The 20206-nt window shown below is 51.9% G+C and overlaps 1 protein-coding gene across 1 annotated transcript; it reads left to right on the top strand.

Annotated features, from left to right (window-relative positions):
* The first annotated feature begins 501 nt into the window (after positions 1-501).
* DMRTB1 (DMRT like family B with proline rich C-terminal 1) lies at positions 502-9125 on the top strand. The gene is made up of 4 exons (XM_028833596.2): positions 502-1410; positions 3157-3329; positions 6298-6511; positions 8233-9125. The coding sequence occupies exons 1-4, from the start codon at positions 597-599 to the stop codon at positions 8298-8300; spliced, it is 1269 nt and encodes a 422-aa protein (XP_028689429.2). The 5' UTR covers positions 502-596; the 3' UTR covers positions 8301-9125.
* The last annotated feature ends 11081 nt before the right edge of the window (positions 9126-20206 follow it).

Below are 20206 nucleotides of genomic sequence, written 5' to 3'. Positions count from 1 at the left end.
TTTGTTTTATTTAATTTTTTAGAAACAGGAGTCTCGCTATGTTGCTCATGTTGGTCTCCAACTTCTGGGCTCAAGTGATCCTCACAAGCAGCTAGGGCTACAGGCACAGGACACTATGCCAGGCTTAGTGCCAGAATATTCTGCCTATTTTACTTTAAAATATTCTAAGTATGCTTACTTTGGAAGGTATGAACATCAGCAATGTGCCATCCTCCAGAAGAGGATTTCTACACAAAGACTCTCAAGAAACGGGAATTACTGCAAGGGCATACCCTTGAGCAACCATCACACTGCACTGAGCTCTTGAAAATATTCTGGAATATCCTGGAAGCATCTCTGCACGGCAGAGAAGTGAAATGCCACAGAAGCAGCAGCTTTAGGGAGGAGAAATACGGTTTGCCTCTTACAGTGCTTTTCTACACTGAAAGCTACATTCCTCCCGAGTTTTAAATCTGTGGACCGTTGAATATCACTCCGCCTTTCCTGAAGTTACAAATACCTTCCGTCGGTGGCGGGAATAGAGTTTGGAAAATTACATGCCTAAGACTTCAGATAAGCTAAATGACATACATGCAATAGAATCCCATTAAGAATTTATGCAACCCAGTCCATTGCATCTAATTACCCAAAGCACAGAAACTCTCCAAACTGTGCACCCCCCAAAAGGAGGGAAAATGCAAGGTTCTTGCTGCAGTTCCCGGGACACACTGCGAGGTGCTTTGTTACAAGTGTATCCAATGTCCCCAGAACCAGGGACTTGTGGGGCGCGGCTCATCCCAGCGCCACTTGCTCTGCAGCTCCCAGAGGTGGTGGTTGTGCTACGAAGGCTGACCCTGCCAATGGCCGACAAGATGGTGCGCACCCCTAAGTGCTCGAGATGCAGGAACCATGGCTTCCTGGTGCCCGTCAAGGGCCACGCAGGCAAATGCCGCTGGAAGCAGTGCCTCTGTGAGAAGTGCTACCTGATCTCCGAGCGCCAGAAGATCATGGCCGCGCAGAAGGTGCTCAAGACGCAGGCCGCCGAGGAGGAGCAGGAGGCGGCCCTGTGTGCGCAGGGTCCAGAGCAGGCCTCCGGGGCCGCGGCCGCCGCGCCCGTTTCCCTCCCGGGCGGGAGCCTGCGCCCTCTGCCTCCGGGGACTCCCTCCGGAGACGCCGAGCCGGGACCCGAGGGCCGCGCGGCCGCCTGCTTCTTCGAGCGGCCCCCGCGGGGCCGGAGTCCCGGCCCGAGCGCCTTCCAACCGGTTCTGGGCGGCCGCGGCCACGTGGAGCCGAGCGAGCGAGCCGCCGTGGCGATGCCCAGCCTTGCGGGACCCCCTTTTGGGGCGGAGGCCACAGGCAGTGGCTACCCCGGCCCCCTGGACCTGCGCAGGCCGCTGCGGCCCGTGCCTGGCCCGCCGTTCACCGACTTTGGTAAGTCGTGGCCTCAGTCCCGCGGTGGACTCCCCGAGCTGGCAGTACAGGCCAGCCCGGATGGGCAGCTGGCATAGGGGTTTTGGGGTGGGGAGAATGCTTTCCACGGGTAACGTACCTTCTGCTTTAAGAAACCCTTCTTGGAACGGGGATTTGGATTGGGTACCTTTTCGCAAAAAGGAAACATAAGGGAATGGGCGGTTCAGAGGGGCTTTTTTTTTTTTTTTTTTTTGAGACGGAGTCTCGCTGTGTCGCCCAGGCTGGAGTGCAGTGGCGCGATCTCGGCTCACTGCAAGCTCCGCCTCCCGGGTTCACGCCATTCTCCTGCCTCAGCCTCCTAATAGGTGGGACTACAGGCGCCCGCCACCACGCCCGGCTAGTTTTTTGTATTTTTAGTAGAGACGGGGTTTCACCATGTTAGCCAGGATGGTCTCGATCTCCTGACCTCGTGATCCACCCGCCTCGGCCTCCCAAACTGCTGGGATTACAGGCTTGAGCCACCGCGCTTGGCTCAAAGGGCTTTTAACATTTAGCTGTAGTTTGTGCCATTCTGGCATGCAAGAACAAAATGGCGTCCAGTCGACTTAGCAGTGCTTCCTCCTCCGGGAAGAGGCCTCGAGGAGCCCAGTCCTACTGCGCTTGCGCACCTCTTCCCGCCATTTCCTTGGGCTGGAGGCTCCTCCTCCAGAATAAGAGAATTTTCCTGCCGGCAGGTTAGCGCAAGGACGACTGCGCCTGCGCCCTCTTCCTTCCCTGTTCGCGGTCGGGAGGCTCCTCCCCTCAGCACGGCCCTGGACCAGTGCGCCTGTGCACCTCTTCCCTCCCTTTCCCCGCGTGCGGGTGAGCCGAGCCTGCTGCTTTACTACACGTAAGAGAACAGTTGGTCTGTAAAGATGTTGCCTTTCTTTTTGCCCCTCACCTGGTACATAAATTACATTGTTCCCTGTGCCTTGGAGCTTTCGGTATTGAAGTACAGTTTCAAGTCACATGTACATTTGAAGCTTTAAAAGCCCCGGGGTTTGGTGTGGACGTGTTTTCCTGGTGTCTCCCCATGGTGGTGTCGTGGGACGGGCTGAGGCCGAGGCGGGAGCCTGGGTCACGCTGGACAAGCTCCTGCCCTCTGTGTGCCAGGGCATTGGTCCAGAGGCTTCCGCAGGCTCGTCCCGCCTTCCTGACTTTCCAGGAAAATCTAGGTCCCCAGGGAACGCCCCATCTGATGGGGTCACAGGTCTGAAACCGCAATTCTAGGAGAAGCCGCCTTTCTTTGTTCCATCTCAACAGACAAGCAGGGCTGGGCTGAACTATGAGCCAGGCATTCGTGATGAAGGACGCGGGTCACATTTCTTACCCTCAGGGACCTTGTCCTTGTGGGAGGGACAGGGTTGATTGAAGAGTCACACAAATCGCTGTCCAGAGCTCGAGCCATGGCCGGGTTCACTGTTGACCCGGAGGAAGAGGAACTTGGCACGGAGGACTCGTAGAGGCAGAGTGTGGGCGGACGGCGTGTGGGCAGCGGGGAGCCTCAGGCCGGGGGCCCACAGCGGGCTTGATGGCCGTGCCGAGGACTCTCCAAGAGCAGCGGGGCTGGCTGGAGGACGGAGATGCAGTGAGGGCCCAGCGGAAGGAAGGGCGGGGTGGGCTTTCTGTGCTTGGACAGCAGCGCTTACGACTCCGCCGGCCTGTGCCACGCTGCGGATGCTTTTCCCAGCGGTGTCTAACACTTCCCTCCTTGCTTGCCTTCTTCAGGGCGCCCTGTGAGCATCAACCCGGACCGTGCACTGGGCCCTGAGTACCCTGGCGGCTCCAGCATGCACCCCTACTGCCCGTTCCCGCTGGGCTACCTGGACGCCCCTCCTGGCGTCCCCCTGCAGCAGGGCTTCCGGCATGTGTCCCGCAGCCAGTACCAAGGCGGAGGCTTGGTGAGTCGCACCCCTCATTTCTTGCCAGCTTCCTCCTCCTCCCAGCAGCCCCTGTTGCCTTGATGGATCCTCATTCCCAGGAAGCCAGCTGTCATAAACTGTGTGCCCACTCCATGCCAGCCCCCGAGTGCTGGTGGATGGCTTTAGGCACTGCCCAGACACAGTGTGTGTGTCTCTGGGAGCATACGTGTGGACCAGTCTGCACCACTCGGCCTGGGCTATGGCCTGTGCTTTTCAGGGCAGTGGGCTGAAAGACTCTGAGCATTCAGGGTGACCCCTTCCTTGACTGATGCTGATGCTGGAAGGGCCCTTCATTTTGCTGGACTCCAGAAAGGTAATATCACCTTACTGGGACCACAAAATTTAAGGCAGAGTCAGGACCAGAGGTAGACTCCCTGCCCACAGGTAGAGCACACTTGAGACTGCAGAGGGCTTTCAGGAGGAGGTGGCATTTGAACTGAGTCATGAAAAATACGGAAACCTTCCCCCAAACACCTGACACTTTAGGAAATACCTGTTGAAAGAATGAAATTTAATCCTTTTATAAGATTAGTAAAGGTCAGTCGTTAGCTGGTATTCTGTCTAAGCTGGGAATTTTGAGAACCGAGTGTGTAAAGTCAGTTCACCCCTGTGGTGTGTACTACGAGGTAGGTGTGATTGAGTTTTATGGCCTTGGTTACCAGCTCCTTCCAGACTAGGATGGCTGAAAGCCCTCTCTCTCCCTAATGAAAGTCATTAGCCACACAGTGTGGAGCCAGTCCAATGGGGCTCGAGCTGCACCCGGGCATGTTGGGCACACAGGTCACTGGGTCCTTACTCCTGCTTCAGCCTGGCGGCAACAGCTTCTCTTCCACTTGTCTTAGATGTTGTAAAATTGTGCTTAAAAATCATTTTCCACTGATTCAAGGGAAAAAAGTTTGAAAGCCACTGGCCTTGATAATTCCAGGGTGCCTATTGAACCTTCAAGGTAGGTGTTGTACCCCATTGTAGCATTGAGAAAAAAAGGCTCAGAGAAGTTAAGCTTTTGGCCAGGGTCACAAAACTGGTGAGAGAGAGACTAGGATTCCAGTTACACAGCTGGTTGGTGACAGAGCCAGGTCAGGTCTGGGGTCTAGGTGCTTTCCACTGCCCCTCCCTCTCTCCCACAGAGGTAGAACACACATGGCCCTTTACTCACACCAGCACTGCTGCCTGCCTGACATCTGTGGGCACTGCCCAGGGAGAGCCAGGCATCTCCAGCCTCCACACAAAGAGAGGGGCTCTGGCCAAGTAGAGCACGCTCCGTCTGCTCACACAGAAGCCTGGAGCCTGGCGTCCAGGGCAGGGCTCTGATTGACAGGCCTGCCAGACGGCCTTTGTTAAGAGTGTGATCTCAGTCAGTTTATCTGGGCCCAAGCTGCCACCACAGGCCCCTGGCAGGAGCTGTGATCCAGGGAGATGCTTGGCTGAGCAGCTCGGAATTAAAGCACTAATAATCCCCCTTCTACCCTCTCACGTCTGGAGAGAGAATCAGGCATTGATTTGTGAGCTGTTTCAAACCCAAGAGCCCCTGAATCACTTTCATCCTTGTCCTGCTGCCCCCTGCCAAGGCTTGGAGGTGCTCTCCAGAACAGCTTCCTCCTTCCTGTTCCTGTCCCTGCCCATCTGCTGCTGCTTGGCTCCCTCTGCTCTCCTGTTCACAGGACAGCACCGGCCGTGGAGCTGGGCAGACCTAGGGTCCAATCCTGCCTTCTCCATCGTGTCCCAGCCATGTGACCCATGGCAGTTACCTGACCTCTGAGGACCTCACTCAGGTCTTGGTCTGTAAAGTGGGGGTGGGAGGACCTGTCTATTAGGGCTCCTGAGTAGAATACATAAGGTGATGCATGTAAAATACCTAGCACAGGGTCTGGCACATAGTAGGTACTTAAAAGTGGGCTTTCTTCCCTTCCTGGTGGTTGAATGAAGTTCAACCAGGTTAGCTGGGTTAATCTAAGGAGATTTTTGCAGACTCTTCCAAGCCTTTAATATGCTCATGTGTGACCCACTAATGTGGGGAACAGTATATGGGGTTTCTCAAAGTCACTTAACAAATAACACTTTTAGAGTACTAAAAAATACTTTGTAAGACACCAGGACTCCATGAAACTCAGCTCAGGAAGTGTTGCTCTGAAGCATCTAGATAGAGAAGTAAACAGCGGGAACTACATCCAAAACTCAGTATTATTTCTTACGACATTTGTGTGTTTCTCGGTTAAGCTCTGAGCTGTGTAGTCATCCCCCCTCCAGATCCTGTGATGGGTCCCTGTGCTGTGGTAAGGGATTGGATTCTATCCCTTGAAGAAGGAACAGAAGCAGCAAAATGTTGATCAGTGAGGCCACTTGTCTGAAGTCACCCAGCGTATCTTGCTTCAGAAACAGCTGCTCTACACCCACATTGCCAACCTCTTCTCCCAAAGGCCCCGCTGGCACTTGAGTTTAAGTGACCACATGTGCCAGACAGGGGGTCCTGTGGGCTTGGGATGCATTCAGACCCTTCCCCAGTGCAGAGCAGCGCTGGACAGCTGAGTGGGCTGTGGAGTCAGCCAACTTGAGATCCAGTTCTGCCCTTAACCACAAAGTAGCTCTGGGGCCCTGGGCCTGTAGTTTCATCTCACTGAACCTATTTTTTCATCTTTACAGCAGGAATAGTAATAGAACCCCCTCCTAGGATTGTGAGCACAGTCGCCCTGGCATATACAGAAGGGCTCTGTCACTGTGACCATTCAGCTGTTCCCATGCTTATCTTAGGTTGCCTGTATTCCTTCTTGCCTTCAATAATTTGGCAGGTGTTTGCTGAATGCCGCCTTCCGAGTGCCTGTGCCTGTGTGTTTGGGGCCATGCATCTCCCCATCAGGAGCCCCCCACTTCGGGGGTGAGAGCTATGTTTGGTCAGCCCATCTGGCTAACTCTCTCTCCACTCTGCTTCTCTGCTGTGCGTGCTGTGCAGGCATCAGAACCAGTGGGAGACTTCCAGCCAAGCTACTACCTGCCGCCGCCACCACTGCCGCCCCTTCCACCACTTCCACCACTTCCACCACAGCCCCAGTTCCTCCCGCCAGGCTACCTCTCTGCGCTCCACTTCCTCCCCCCGCCACCGCCACCACCGCCTCCGTCATCTTTCTCACTGACCGTCCTGTTTGATACTGACAAGGAGAACACTGGTGAGTGAGCTCCAGTCTTCCAGCTTCTGCCAGAGCCAGGGAGACTTTCTGGAGGAAGAGGTACCTAATCTGAAGAAAGTTTAGGTGTGGAGAGAAGTGACGTGGAATTTAAGGGTGCTGAGCCCTAGGATGAGCTCCTTCTTATACTCCTCCTCCAGTCCCCATAAGCACACACCTACGGGAGGTGGGAATGGGATTCCAGATGAGGAAATCAGGGCCTCCAGCAGTTCTCGTGGGTGTAAATGGCAGAGCTGGGATTTGAACAGAGTTCTCAGCCTAGCTCCCAGTCCAGTGCCTGTTCACTGACCTTATTGGCTCCATGGGCAGAGCTGTGGAGGACAGCAGGCATGTGGTGCGTTTGGAAGACTGGAGGTGCCAGGCCTCTCTGGCTGGGGTAGGAGAGCAGATGCAGAGCCTGGAGCTGCAGCAGGAGCCCGTGTGGTGGGGCTATGCCTCTGCCCCAGGCTGCTCTGAGGGAACCAGACCAGAAGCTAGAGAATCTGTCCTTCACAAGCTCTGCCACTGGGGCACTGGATGGTCCTGGGCACTGAGGCTTTTCAGCTATAAAAGGGGCCCCCTTACTAGGTTACTGTGAGGGTCGAGGAAACTTTTGGATGTGAAAATGTTTTGGGTTTTCTTTTGAGGGCCCTTGCAGCTTTAAAGCTTCTAGAACTTTTTTCCTTTCAGTCTTCCCCTTGGGCTCCTATGATTTGGAAAGAACTGACAAACTCAACTAGGCCTTTAAAATGACTGTCAGACCATCTTATGAAGGGGAGTCTGGTGGTATCACCATTTTACTGAAGAGGAAACTGAGGCCTGTTGGACACTTCCTGTGTGTGCAGTGCCTAGATCCAGTAGCTGGAGAGGTGGTGTCATGTGGCTGAAAGCCACTGGCCCCAGTGCTGGGTAGCCTGGCTGCAGCACTTGCCCAACTGTGTAACTTGGGCAAGCTCATTCACTCTTTGGTGCTCCAGTTTCATCATGTGTAAAAGCAGAGAAATAGTGGTCCCTACCTCATGAGGATTCTGAGGATTAAATAGAACCTGAAGTGATGAAGGCATTGGTGAAGGTGGCCTATCACTGTGTTTCACTTAGTACCCTTGCTGCCATTGCAAGGTGGATACGTCTTGTTTTTCAGAAGGGGAAGCTGAGGTTCAGAGCTGTGGAGTATCTTGCTCATTCCTCCCAGCTTGGGAGGAGCAGAGCAAGAGCTGGAACTTGAATCTGAATCACATGGCCAAGGCTAGGATTCCAGGGTCCTGACACCTAACGAATTAAAGAAAATTCATTCTCTCCTAGGGCTGGGTATGATGAGAAAGGCTTATGGAAAATCTATATCTGGGCTAAGCACCGTGACTCACACCTGTAATCCCAGCACTGTGGGGAGGGCAAGGTGGGTGGATCACCTGAAGTCAGGAGTTCAAGACCAGCCTGGCCAACATGGGAAACCCCATCTCTGCTAAAAATACAAAAATTAACTGGGTGTGTTGGTGGGTACCTGTAATCCCAGCTACTCAGGAGGCTGAGGCAGGAGAATCGCTTGAACCTGGGAGGTGGAGGTTGCAGTGAGCCGAGCCTGGGCGACGGAGAGAGACTCCGTCTCAAAAAAATAAAATAAAATAAATTAAAATAAAATAAGAAAAAAAAAGAAAATCTTCATCTGCAAATAGGTAGTCATTTTCCCTCTTTCTGAATCCAGCTGCCTTCTTTGTCTTTCACAGATGATCAAGATGCAGAGGTGCCACCGGGTGAGCCCAGCCAGCCATCGTCTCAGGAGCAGTCCGACTAGGCCCCAGGCCTGCCCTCCAGGCCAGCAGAGTGGGGCACTGGGGGGCGACAGCAACAGTTTTCTTGTCTTCATTCAGTGATGTGTGGGAGGAAGGAGGTTGATAGCATAGATGGCAACTGATTCCCAGTTCAATATAGGAGGAAGGAGGGCGATTTCTAAGTTTCAGTTCTGCGCTGTACAGTTGAAGAGGAGTATGGAGGAAGTTATTACTGGGGAAGGACCAGGGCTCTGAGGAGTGGGCGCTGGGAGAAGCTCCCATTTAGGAATGAATTTAACTGTCCTTGGGTTGCACTGCCGTTTATTGGAACAAGCCCCAGAGGCAGTATTTGATTTCCTCAGGCCCCACTCCAGGACAGAAGGCATCATCTATTTCAGCCTTCTGCTGCCTTTGCCTGGTCCTCCAGGGCACTGGGGGCACCACAGACATCGAGATTCCAGTTCATCCAGGTGGCTGGAGCCAGCAGCCAGGACCAGGGTCGTTGACAGCAGGTTCTGCAGCGTCCTGCCTTGCTGCTCTGTCCCCTACATCTTCCTGACCACAGCCCCTTGCCCCTTCTCTAAGGGGTTTTACTAGCAAGCATCCTGGCTGCTGGGGCTACTTCATTCCCCCTCCATAAAGTTTCAGCCATTATGGGCATTGGTTTTAAAAAATTTATTAGTTTGACTATTTGATGTTTTTATAGTGATTGCCAACTTTAAAAAGTAGGCTGTTCATAAGCACTGATGCAGTCCCTAGGGAATAGAATGGTGCCTCTGATCGCCTGTGACATGAATAGTTTCTTCTCTGAGGACAGTTGGCTATTGAAATAAAATGAGCAATGGAAATCCTGGTGGAAGGCTTATTCTCCCTTTGGTCCTGGTGGAAGGCAGGGTTGGCAGGAGCCTGGGTTGGGGAGATTGGGGGCCTGGGTTTGTGGCCTGTGGCTGGCCTTGATTGCACTTGCTTAGGCATGCCCTCCCCGTTCTACCTCACCCTTCTTTATCAAGTGAGGGGATTGGGCCAGGCTAGTAGACTTCTTTATTATTACTGCTGTTATTTTAAGCAGTAGAGACCTTTTAAAGAAATCTGATGCAGACACACAAAATGTAAAGATGTCTTAGTTTCCTTCCTCCAGCTCCTTCCATAGTCCCTGCATAGGAACATGCGTTTAGAAAAAAACAGAACTTGAACCAATTCTGTTTTAGGGTCCTGAGCTTCTTTCCTTGGTTGCATTTATACCTTCATTTAGAAGACATCCTGTGTCTCTACTAGATTAAGAACCTGACAGTCCCTAGCTCTGCCCATGAGATACATGACATCTAGTTGGAGAGACAGAGAGTCTTAGGGGATTCATACTAGAACACAGAGGTAGGGAGGCTATGGGAGTGGTCAGAGAAAGCCTGCAGGAGTCAGGGCCTCAACCACATTGTAAGGGGCAATAATGAGTTAAGCAGAGAAGAGAGATGAGTACTCCCAGTAAGGGTGCAGAGGAGGATGGGGACCTGGTGTAAAGGATTCCAGGGTCACGGCAGTGTCCTGTTCTCTGTCCAGGGAATGGCTGGCACCCAAGAGAACAGGTCAACTTTACTTCCTCTTTTGCCTGTGGGCAGAGGTGTCCAGGCATCCTCCTAAGTCCTCTAATAGGTGGCGGGGGGATCATTGAGAAGCGATACCCTAACTGTTCTCTTGCGTCAGTGTGGTGGCTGGGGCCCAGGGCCTGGGCTTTGTTGGAAGGCTCTGGAGACAGGTACTGTCACGAGAACTCTTCAGTTACTGCTATACAGACACAAGAGTGCTTTCAGCAGGGCAGACCAGGCATGCTGAGGCCTGAGGCCTGCAGGTCAGCACTGGTGTCAGCCTGGACAGGATGATGCAGTGATTTGGGACTAGCCTGGCTTGGGGGCTGAAGCTATCACTTACCCCAGTGCTGGTCTTCCCCCTGGGGACCACAGTGCTGTAGGTCCCTGAGAGGGTGGGAGAAGACATGCCTTTTGGTTGCACTTGACGTCGATCACCATGCCATAACTGAACCCCTGACCTGCCAGGGCTGGATTGGTAACCTTACTTTTTCTTTTCTTTTCTTTCTTTCTTTCTTTTTTTTTTTTTTTTTTGAGATGGAGTCTCGCCCTGTCACCCAGGCTGGAGTGCAGTGGCGTGATCTCTGCTCACTGCAAGCTCCGCCTCCTGGATTCACGCCATTCCCCTGCCTCAGCCTCCTGAGTAGCTGGGTCTACAGGCGCCCACCATCACGCCTAGCTAATTTTTTTTAATTTTAATTTTTAGTAGAGACAGGGTTTCACCGTGTTAGCCAGGATGGTCTCGATCTGCTGACCTTGTGACCTGCCCGCCTCAGCCTCCCAAACTGCTGGGATTACAGGCATGAGCCACCACGCCCGGCCGGTAACCTTACTTTTTCATAACACTTGAAGTTTTATCTTAGACTCCACATTTTGAAAGACTTTCCAACCAAGTTGCATTACTCAAAGCTGTTTTCCTGTTTCTGGTCAGCACACACACGGAAGTATGAAACAGTCTCTGTGGCCACATAGACACCACAACTATTCCAGACCAATGCAAGGAAATGGGATGTTTAGTTAGCCTGTGGGGAGATGGGAGGCTTTGGCCTTCGGAGAAGAGTAATGTCCTGTTGGAGGGGTTCATGCCCACGGGTCTCCAGGATGGGAGGATTTCTCATTTCTCCTGTAGGCCTGTGAGCTGATGAATCTCCAGAAATTGGTCAGCATCTTTCCTGGAGCCTTGGAGGCACCTGCTGGGGTGAAAAGACCAACTGGGGGTCAGGGGCTTGTCCCAGTACTGCCCCCTGGCTTACTGGTTTTCAGGAAGGCCTGCCTTCCTCCCTTTCCCCGGTATGAACCCCAAGTTGTGAGCACCCAGCCTGCCCTTTCCTGCTCCCATGGGCTCACCATGGTTACTTCCTCTGGTAGGTGGTAAACCCCTGCTCCCCACAGCCTTGCCAGGCAGCCCAAGCCATGATCCCTTAATGCCCAGCTCCTCCAGGCAGGTCTCCAGCAGCAATAGCATGAACATTGAAAAACCAGGTCTGCTCATGTTGCTGCTCTGCACACAAGCCCTCCGTGGCTCCCTCCTGCTCCCTCTGACCGGGCACGGTGGCTCACACCTGTAATCCCAGTACTTTGGGAGGCCGAGGTGGGCGGATCACTTGAGGTCAGGAGATCGAGACTAGCCTGGCCAGCATGACAAGACCCCGTCTCTACTAAAAATGCAAAAATTAGCTGGGCATGGTGGCACATACCTGTAATCCCAGCTACTTGGGAGGCTGAGGCAGGAGAATCGCTTGAACCTGGGAGGTGGAGATTGCGGTGAGCTGAGATCACACCACTGCACTCCAGCCTGGGCGACAGAGGGAGACCCCATCTCAAAAAAATTAATAATAATAATAAGGACCTGCCTGCTGGCCTCTCCAGCCTCTCCCTCACTGGCTGGCCCAGCCCAGGTCCTGGAGGGCGTGGGGTCGTCCAGGTCCAGGCAGAAAAAGGATGGAAAGCCGAGAGAATGGCCGCCAGGGGCAGCACTCTTCATCCCAGATGACCGGGATAATGTGGAAGGCAACCAGCCGGCATTCCCTGACGCCGGTGCACTGGCAGGGCGCCGCCGGGAGAGGGGGCGACTGCAGCAGCTGTGGGCAGGGCCGGGGCCTGTTGCCTAGCGACCGGCCTCCCGGGGAGCAAGTGGGCGGGTCGCTGCGCCTCTGCTCGCGGGGCAGGAGGAATAGGTTTCTGCAGCGGCGAGCTTGGAGCGCACCTCGGAGACTCGAAATTTCCCTCTAGGTTGGGCTATGCAGTCGCCAACTTCAGCGAGTCGTCTCTGCACAGCCCTGCCTGTGACATCTATGCCCTCCTAACTTTTCTTCAGACACCACCCGCATCTTCGTATTCCATAGCACATTCTCTCGCTTTCTTTCCTTTCCGCACTTTTGCGCGTGGAGAGCCGTCTGCCTAGACTCCTTCCAGCTTCACTTAGTCATCTATTGTCCTTTCAGACTTAGTTCCGGCGCCGGCTTCTTCAGGACGCCGGACCTCAGCCTCAGCGTGGGTTAGAAGCTGGTGGGGCCTGCCCTGCCCGCTGCTGCCTTCCGTCAAGGCCGCTGACTCCACTGAGTAGATGTCCCTCCCACAGGCCCGGGAGCGTCCTGGAGGTGGTGGCAAGGGCTTTTTAGCCTCTGTCCCCAGCTTCCAGTGTGGGGCTTGGCCCTGATTAGCCCAGTGTGTGTTGCCAATGGATGGGTGAATCCAGGGCATGTGTGGTTTTCCGGGTGGAGAGTTCAGTTACCCAGTCTTTGGCCACCTACTGCGGCATCTTTTGCCTTACATTTTTGCTCTGTTTGCTGGGACATTACACGGGTCAGAAAGTCAGCTTTCGTTGAAACTATACTGTGTGCCAAGCCCTGCACTTCTTCCCTGGTTTAATCCTCACCACGACTCATGGAAGGGGTGCATTATCATCCCTGTTCTAGAAAGTGGGGCACACACAGGGATAGAGATTTGCCCAAAGTCACACCGTTTGTAAGTGGCAGAGCCCCAGGTATAATAGAAGTGTGGACAAGGGTGTGCAGAGGGCCACATGGGTCCCTGGGCACCAGTTACGGAGTTTTTAATATCCATTTTGCTTTGAGTTACCATCCTGGGATTTTTTGAACACAGAACCCATGACGCGCTCTAGTTTCTGGGCAAATTCAGGCGCAGCATAGGGAGTGCAGCCTAAGGGCGTTTACCTCCTCAACCACTGCCCACTCCATTCACCATAGCAGGCAAGGCCCCAAGGGAATCCTAAAGCTGGCATCATGGTGAGTCAGCGGGAAGAGCCCTCAGGGTCTCAGGTATAACGCCCCACTCAGCCAGAGATGTCCAGCATCTCTGTGGCTTGAGCTCCCGCTGTGGCCCAGGCTTCACCATGAGCCCCACTATGTGGCATGAGATTGGCAGAATGCTTGCTATTGTGGCCGGGATGGAGCAAGGTGGGGAGGGTTATTTTCAGAGACAGCGTCTCACTGTTACCCAGGCTGGAGTGCAGTGGTGTGACCATGGCTCACTGCAGCCTCAACCTCCCAGGCTTAAGCGTCCCTCCCACTTCAGCCTCCAGAGTAGCTAGGACTACAGGCACACCACCATGCCTGGCTAATTTTTAAATTTTTTGTAGAGATGAAGTCTCACTATGTTGCCCAAGCTGGTCTTGAACTCCTGGGCTCAAGCAGTCCTCCTGCCTTGGCCTTCCAAAGTGTTAGGATTACAGGCATGAGCCACCATACCCAGCCCACTTTTCTGAGGAGAGTGGGGTAGAGGTGCTCTGCTCCCTCTTGGAGACAAAATGTACCCTCAAGGCATGGGGGGATGGGGGATGAGGTCTTCTCCTTGCAGTCCTGGAGATTCTCACAGCTCCTTCCACTGCTGGGCACTATGATCTTGGTGGGCCTGGGCCAGGCTCCTCTTCCTGAGGCTCTGCCTGAGCCAAGGCTTCCTCTCCTTGGCTAAGGCTGGGGTCTTTGGACCTCGCTCTTCTTCCTTTCTCTTCCTAGCTGTGTACTGTTGGGCTCATCATGTCATTTTTCCAAGCCTTGCTTTGTTCTCTGGTGGCGTTGGTTCGGTGGTGCGCTGAGAATGCAGGAGTGCTTCTGTGAAACACCTTCTTTGATGGCACTGGTGTCATTGGATGCTTGAAGGCAGTGACCTTTTTGAGACCATGTCAGAGGCTAGAAATGACCAAGGCTCTTTCCTTCCTGGTGTTCCCCACATGACAGGCACTGTGCTGAATGCTTCCTGCACATTCTGTCTCTGAGTCCTCAGAGTGACCCCTCAGGCAGGCACCAAGTACCTCATCTTACAGATGGCAAAACTGAGGCCTACAGAGATTAGATGTTCCCCCTCAGTCGCCATGTCCATAAGTGGCAAATTCAAGTTCCACCTGAGTGCAGAGCTAAGTTCCTAGCTGCACTGTGCTCTCCTGCTTCTCTGAGAGGGAGTCTTGGGGAAGCGGTCCCCCCAGGACTTGCTGCCCAGCTGGGGTTCAGTGGGTGTGGACCGGCCAAAAGCAAAGAACGTGTAGCTTAGGTCCTACACGAGGAATGAAATCATTTCTCAGAAATTTCCAGATCCTTTAATTTCATTTTGAAAATGACGAACAAACAAACATGAAGTTGATTTTTTAAAAAAACATGAGTATTAATAGCATATTAAAATTTAAGCCTTATCCCTTTCACAAAGTAGATGGGAAATTTTTCAGTATTAGTGCTTTTAATTCGAATGTAACCTGGGAAATGGTTTTGATTTTTCCTAGGGTAGTTTCTTTTCATGGTTATTTCTTCATCTTTCTCCATGCTTTTTGTTTGTTTGTTTTTATTTAAACATAATTAATTATGAATATAAATAATGCACAAACATGGTAAACAATTTAAAAGTATGAGCAAGGAACAGATATTTTTCCCACCTCTATTTCTCATGCTCACTTATATCCTTCAGAGATATCCCTCTTCTCAAGCCTGTAATCCCAGCACTTTGGGAGGCCGAGACGGGTGGATCACGAGGTCAGGAGATAGAGACCATCCTGGCGAACACCGTGAAACCCCGTCTCTACTAAAAAATACAAAAAAAAAAACTAGCCGGGCGAGGTGGCGGGCGCCTGTAGTCCCAGCTACTCGGGAGGCTGAGGCAGGAGAATGGCGTAAACCTGGGAGGCGGAGCTTGCAGTGAGCTGAGATCCGGCCACTGCACTCCAGCCCGGGCTACAGAGCGAGACTCTGTCTCAAAAAAAAAAAAAAAAAAGAGATATCCCTCTTTTTTGTGTCTCTTTCCAGAGATAATTTATACATATAAAAGCTTTTTTACATTATATTTTAATTCTGAGGTAGTTATAGATTCATACTCAGTTGTAAGAAATAATACAGAGCAATCCTATGTACCATTTACCCAGCTCCCCCCAAAGGTGACATTGTGCAAAACTACAGTACAACATTACAACCAGAATATTGACGTGGATAAGATCTGTCCCATTTATTCTGACTCAATTTTACAGTTCGCATTCAAATTAATTTTTGTATCAGGTGTGAAGTGTAGATTAAGGTTCCTTTTTTTGCCTGTGGATGTGCAGTTGCTCCAGCACCACAGAATCCTCCACTGAATTGCTTGGTGCCTTTGTTAAAAATCAATTAAGCAGATGTATGTGGGCCTATTTCTGGGTTCTCTATTCTGTTCAACTGATCTGTGTTTTGAACAAACACACATACAGTGGCATATGATCCATACTGTTTGCATGTCACTGTGTTCATTAACACCAGATCAGGGTTTCTGAGCTTTTTTTCCATAGCATGAACCCCATTGTCAGTCTGGTGAAGCCAGTGACCCCTTCTTAGAGTAGTGATTTAAGTGGATAAAACAAAACACATAAGGTTACAGAGGAAACCAATTAGGTTTAATACACTTGTCAAAATAGAGAAATACATTTGTCACTTAATAATACGTGTTATTCCTGGCTAACGTATTAAATACCAAGGTCTAGCCATGGGTCTAATCATTATTAATAGTTTCAAAGTAGTGATGTAATTGATCTTTTGAGATACATGCCACAACCATAAAGTGAGACGAGAATATCTGTGGTTTCTGTCAGTGACCAAGTCACAGCTAATTCTACTGGGGTTTGGGGCCTACGTTCATAATTAAAGGAGACACTGAATTATAGTTAGAGGTTAGTGAAAAATCAAGCTGTGATTCCCTCATCCTAGTTCACAGAGCCCTTAATTCTCTCTAGGACCCCAGTTATGAACTTCAGCATTAGAGCTTGAAGATCCTCACATCTTCTTTCTGGTTAGCAGCTGTGTAGTATTTCATTGAATTGATGCACCCTTATTTAATGCTACTAAGAGACGTTTAGGTTGTTTCCAATCTTTTGCTATGACTGCTAACTTCATTTCCTGAAGGTTTCTCCTGCTAAGGTTTTCTTCTCAAGCAGGACCACTACGCCAATCCCACTGCATGCATGGTAGACCCTTGGCCAGTCTGCAGAGGATGTCTGGGCAGGCAGGCTCCAGCCTCACCTCTTACCCCTTCTGGAGCTGTCCAGCCTTCATACAACAACATCCTTTTCCTCTCCCTAGCCTAGGACCAGGGGTTCCATGCTAGTCCTGGTGAGCCAGCAGTTGGGTAGGCGGGCTGGGGAGGGTTCCCCAAGCTGTGCGGCATCCTGTGAGCAGATGTAAAACTCCTCTGTGCCTTTGTGCTACATTTTATTAACAGCAGATCACAAGATGCTAACATTTTATCATGTCAGCTCTTGCATTTGAGCTAGCACAGGCATTGGCCTGTGAGTAATTAGCTGCTGGGTGGTGTCTTTTCTTCATCTTTTTTTTTTTTTTTTTTTTAATTGAAATCAGAAAATCTGTTTTCTTTCCTTTCTTTCTTTCTTCTTGGTAGTAAATGTAATCCATGGAACACTCCACGTGAACTTGGCTGTTTCTCCGCATTCATGGACAATTAATTTCCAGCTATAATCCAGTTTCCCACTAAACGCTGAGTTGCCACTTGCTGGAACAATGGTCCCCCCCTTTACGTGGGAAAGCAAGATATCATAACACTTTGTTCTGATATGTGAAACATACCTGGTTTTGAGACCCTGGCCATTTCCATTGTCAGTCTTTAATTAAATCAGTGTTTTTCTACATCTGGCTCTTGGATTTTTAATTTTTCAATTTGGACTGAATTTTTTTTACTACCATGGCATATTCACATCAGTCATGGAGTGATGTCAGCCACCATCTGCAACATTAGAAACAGCCCATGTTCTATCCACTAAGGCTATAGCATTTACTGGGTGCCTAGGACACGTCAGGCTTTTAGAATGAGCTAGATATTGTCCTCATGCATGGCAGCGTCCGAATATCCAGATCTGAGCATCTCCCCACGTAAAACCCTTCCCTGGTTCTCTGCTGTTCTGGGGATTGAGAGGCACAGGTCAGTAATCAAAGTCCTCTCACAACCTCCAGTTCAGCTGACCATCTCCGGGGTTTCTATGCCACATTGTCCCCGTTGCATTAGAATTTCCGAAAATGCCTCCAGCCCTTGCTCACGTAGCACCCTTTGCCTGGGTCGCCCCTCCCATGGGGCGTCCTCCCCACTCCATGGAGCCTGTTCTGAGCCTCCCCAGAAGTCCAGCCTTGCTCTCCTTTGCTCTCTGTCCCTTGCTGCCGGGCATGGCTTGCACTTTTCTCCAAGACATTATTGCACTTGTTTCTTCTGTGCAATTCTTCTTTCTTCTTAACTTGAGGGTAAGGATTACATCTCACTCACTGATTGAGATCACCAGCCACAACTTCGTGGCCAAATCAGTTCTCTGTCCTCTGCTTCCCTGACCTCCCGCTGCATTTGCACACACTTCTCTAGACTGCAGGACAGCACTGTCCTCTCATCTAATTCCTGCTTCCTGGGCTGCCCCTCCTTCACCCATGCTCCTCCTCCTTCTCTGCCTGCCCTCTGGCTACTGGGGCTCCAGCCCCTCCTTTATTCTTGTGGATGCTTTTCTTCTGAGGTGTTCATCCGGGTCCATGCTCTTGCTCCATCTTGTGTGTGGCGAGGGCTCGCCTGGGCTCCAGACTTGTGTCTCCTTTGTCGTCTCAGCCTCTCTGACTGTATGTCTGAAAGGTGTCCTGGCAGTGGGGGTTCTGGTAGGAAACAGAGGCCAACTTGGAAGGTTCAAGAGATTTAATTTCTTGATTAATCACAGTCCACCAACTCTTAGAGTTGTGGGCAGGGTTAAGGGAAACAACAAGAGACACTGGTACCCTAGAGACACTGCAGCAGGAACCCGTTACCATCCCAGGGCCAAAGGGCAAACTAGTGTCCACAGATCCCAGAGCGAACAGGAGCCTGTGGAGGAAGGTCTGCCCTATGCGGCTGTGCTCATGAAGACATGTGACTGCAGCCAGGAAAGCAGCCCTGCACGCAGAGGAACCCGGGAGGAGCAGCCCTGCCATGCTCTCCTCCCGCCCTCTGCTCTCTTGCTAGTGCCATCCACTGTCCAGACACAAGCAGACAGCAGAGGGCCAAGGGGTCTGGGCGAGGCCATTCACACACCCTGGCTCAGCCTCATGTGGCAAAGAACATGGCAGAGAAGGGCGAAGAATAGGCTGGGGCGGGGCGGATAGACAGGATTAGCACAGTCTGCCCCTTTGCTGCTCAATGCCTATTCTTGCCCTTCTTTCAGAGCAAGAAACTCTTGTCTCCAAGATGGGGGCAGAGACACAGAGCCCATCAGCCACTGAGTCAGCACGCAGCGATGATAGTTCAGTCATGCTCCCACTGGGAGGCTAAACCAGAACTTTAGCTCGATGGCAGGAGACGGGGGAAAGACATCAACCAATAAACACAGGCTGCAGGCAGTGGCTGTAGTCACCACGTCTGTAGCTGACCAAGAAGCAAAGGACAGTCATCATGGCTTCTTTCTTCCAGCACCCCCACCATGCTCCCCTCACCCTTAGAGCCCCTTGGCCAGTGATAGTTCTGTACCTGGTAGGTGACCCAGTTCTTCAGTCCTGCCAGGCCTGAGTCCCCAGTCAGCCTGCTTTAGTTGCCTGCTGCAGTTTTCCCTGCACCTCTCCCCGACCTCCGTGGATGCCCAGGTTCTAGGCAAAGCTCCCGTTTTCTCATTGTGCAGCAGAGCCCAGCTGCTGCGTGGTGATCAAGCTCACCCACCCAGGGCACTGTGGTAGCTGTTTGCCTGTCAGCTCAATAGCACAAGGAGTCCGAGTGGCCAACAGTAGCCCCACTTTCTAAGGTAACGGCCTCACAACTGTGTTTCTTGGTGGAAGCCTTTGAGAAATAGGACCTCCAAACCTGCTTAGTTCGGGTTCCTCAAAAGCAGAGTCCAAAATGAGGTTTCATGCACCGGTGACTTAGTAAGAAAGTGCTCCCAGGGGAGACCAGTCAGGGAGAGGGGGAAAAAGAACAGGGAAAGGGAAGAACCTAGGAAGGGCCCAAGTTCAGGCAAGCCTCAGCCTGAGCCTGAGCACATGGGAGCTCTGGCGTGTATGTGCCCCCGGGAGTTAGGTGGACATGAGGTGGAGATGCTGGCTGTCAGCCTCTGACTCGCTCCATGGTTAAGGGCTGCCCCAGAGGTGAAGTAAATTCCCAGCCACCCCCAGCTGCCTGAGCCAGCGTGCCAGGCGGGCTCTGGGAGTCCAAGGGATGTTCTCTGAAAAAGAGCCTCACATGTGGCTGTTAGAAACAAAAATACACCAAAACCAGGAGGCCCAAAAATGGGAAAAAAGAATCCAAGGGAAATCTGGGCAGAGCTCCAACATTATCTGTTATGTTGCAGAGATGGGAAACAAGAATTCCATAAGTAGGTTATTAAGGTACAAGAACGAGGGGGCTGTGGTGATGGTTGCACAACTCTCTGAATATACTAAAACCCATCGCACTGGCTACTTTAAAAAGGAAATTTATATGGCGTGTGAATTACATCTCAATAAAGCTGTTATTAAGAAAAGAAGGACTGGGGATGCTTCTGGTGGAAGACAGCACCGTGTACTGGTCCCTGGCTAAGGACACCACCCGCCTCCAGGACAAGGCCCTGCCTCACAGAGCGCTGCCTCCCCACTGGCTCTGCGGCAGAAGCTTCGGCAGGCCATTCCACCATCCCTCAGACTAGCTGCTAGGTGCAAGCCCTTAGCCATCCTTCTCTCACTAGCCATTGAGTTCCTGGGTTGGAGGCGCTGCAGTGTGGCGATGGGTAAGGCATTCCATATGGCCACAGATGGCATTACTGGCAGAAGCATCCAGTAGAGAAGGCAAATCTCTGTCTAGATTCCCTGGGGATGAATTTCAGCACCCCTCCTGATGGAGACCGTTCCATGTAATCAACTTGCCGTCACCGTGGTTTCCTGAGGAATGGTGCTGAGCGG

The sequence above is a fragment of the Macaca mulatta genome, chromosome 1, assembly GCF_049350105.2.
Source record: "Macaca mulatta isolate MMU2019108-1 chromosome 1, T2T-MMU8v2.0, whole genome shotgun sequence".
Lineage (NCBI taxonomy): Eukaryota > Metazoa > Chordata > Mammalia > Primates > Cercopithecidae > Macaca > Macaca mulatta.
This window is presented reverse-complemented; position numbering and strand designations above follow the sequence as displayed.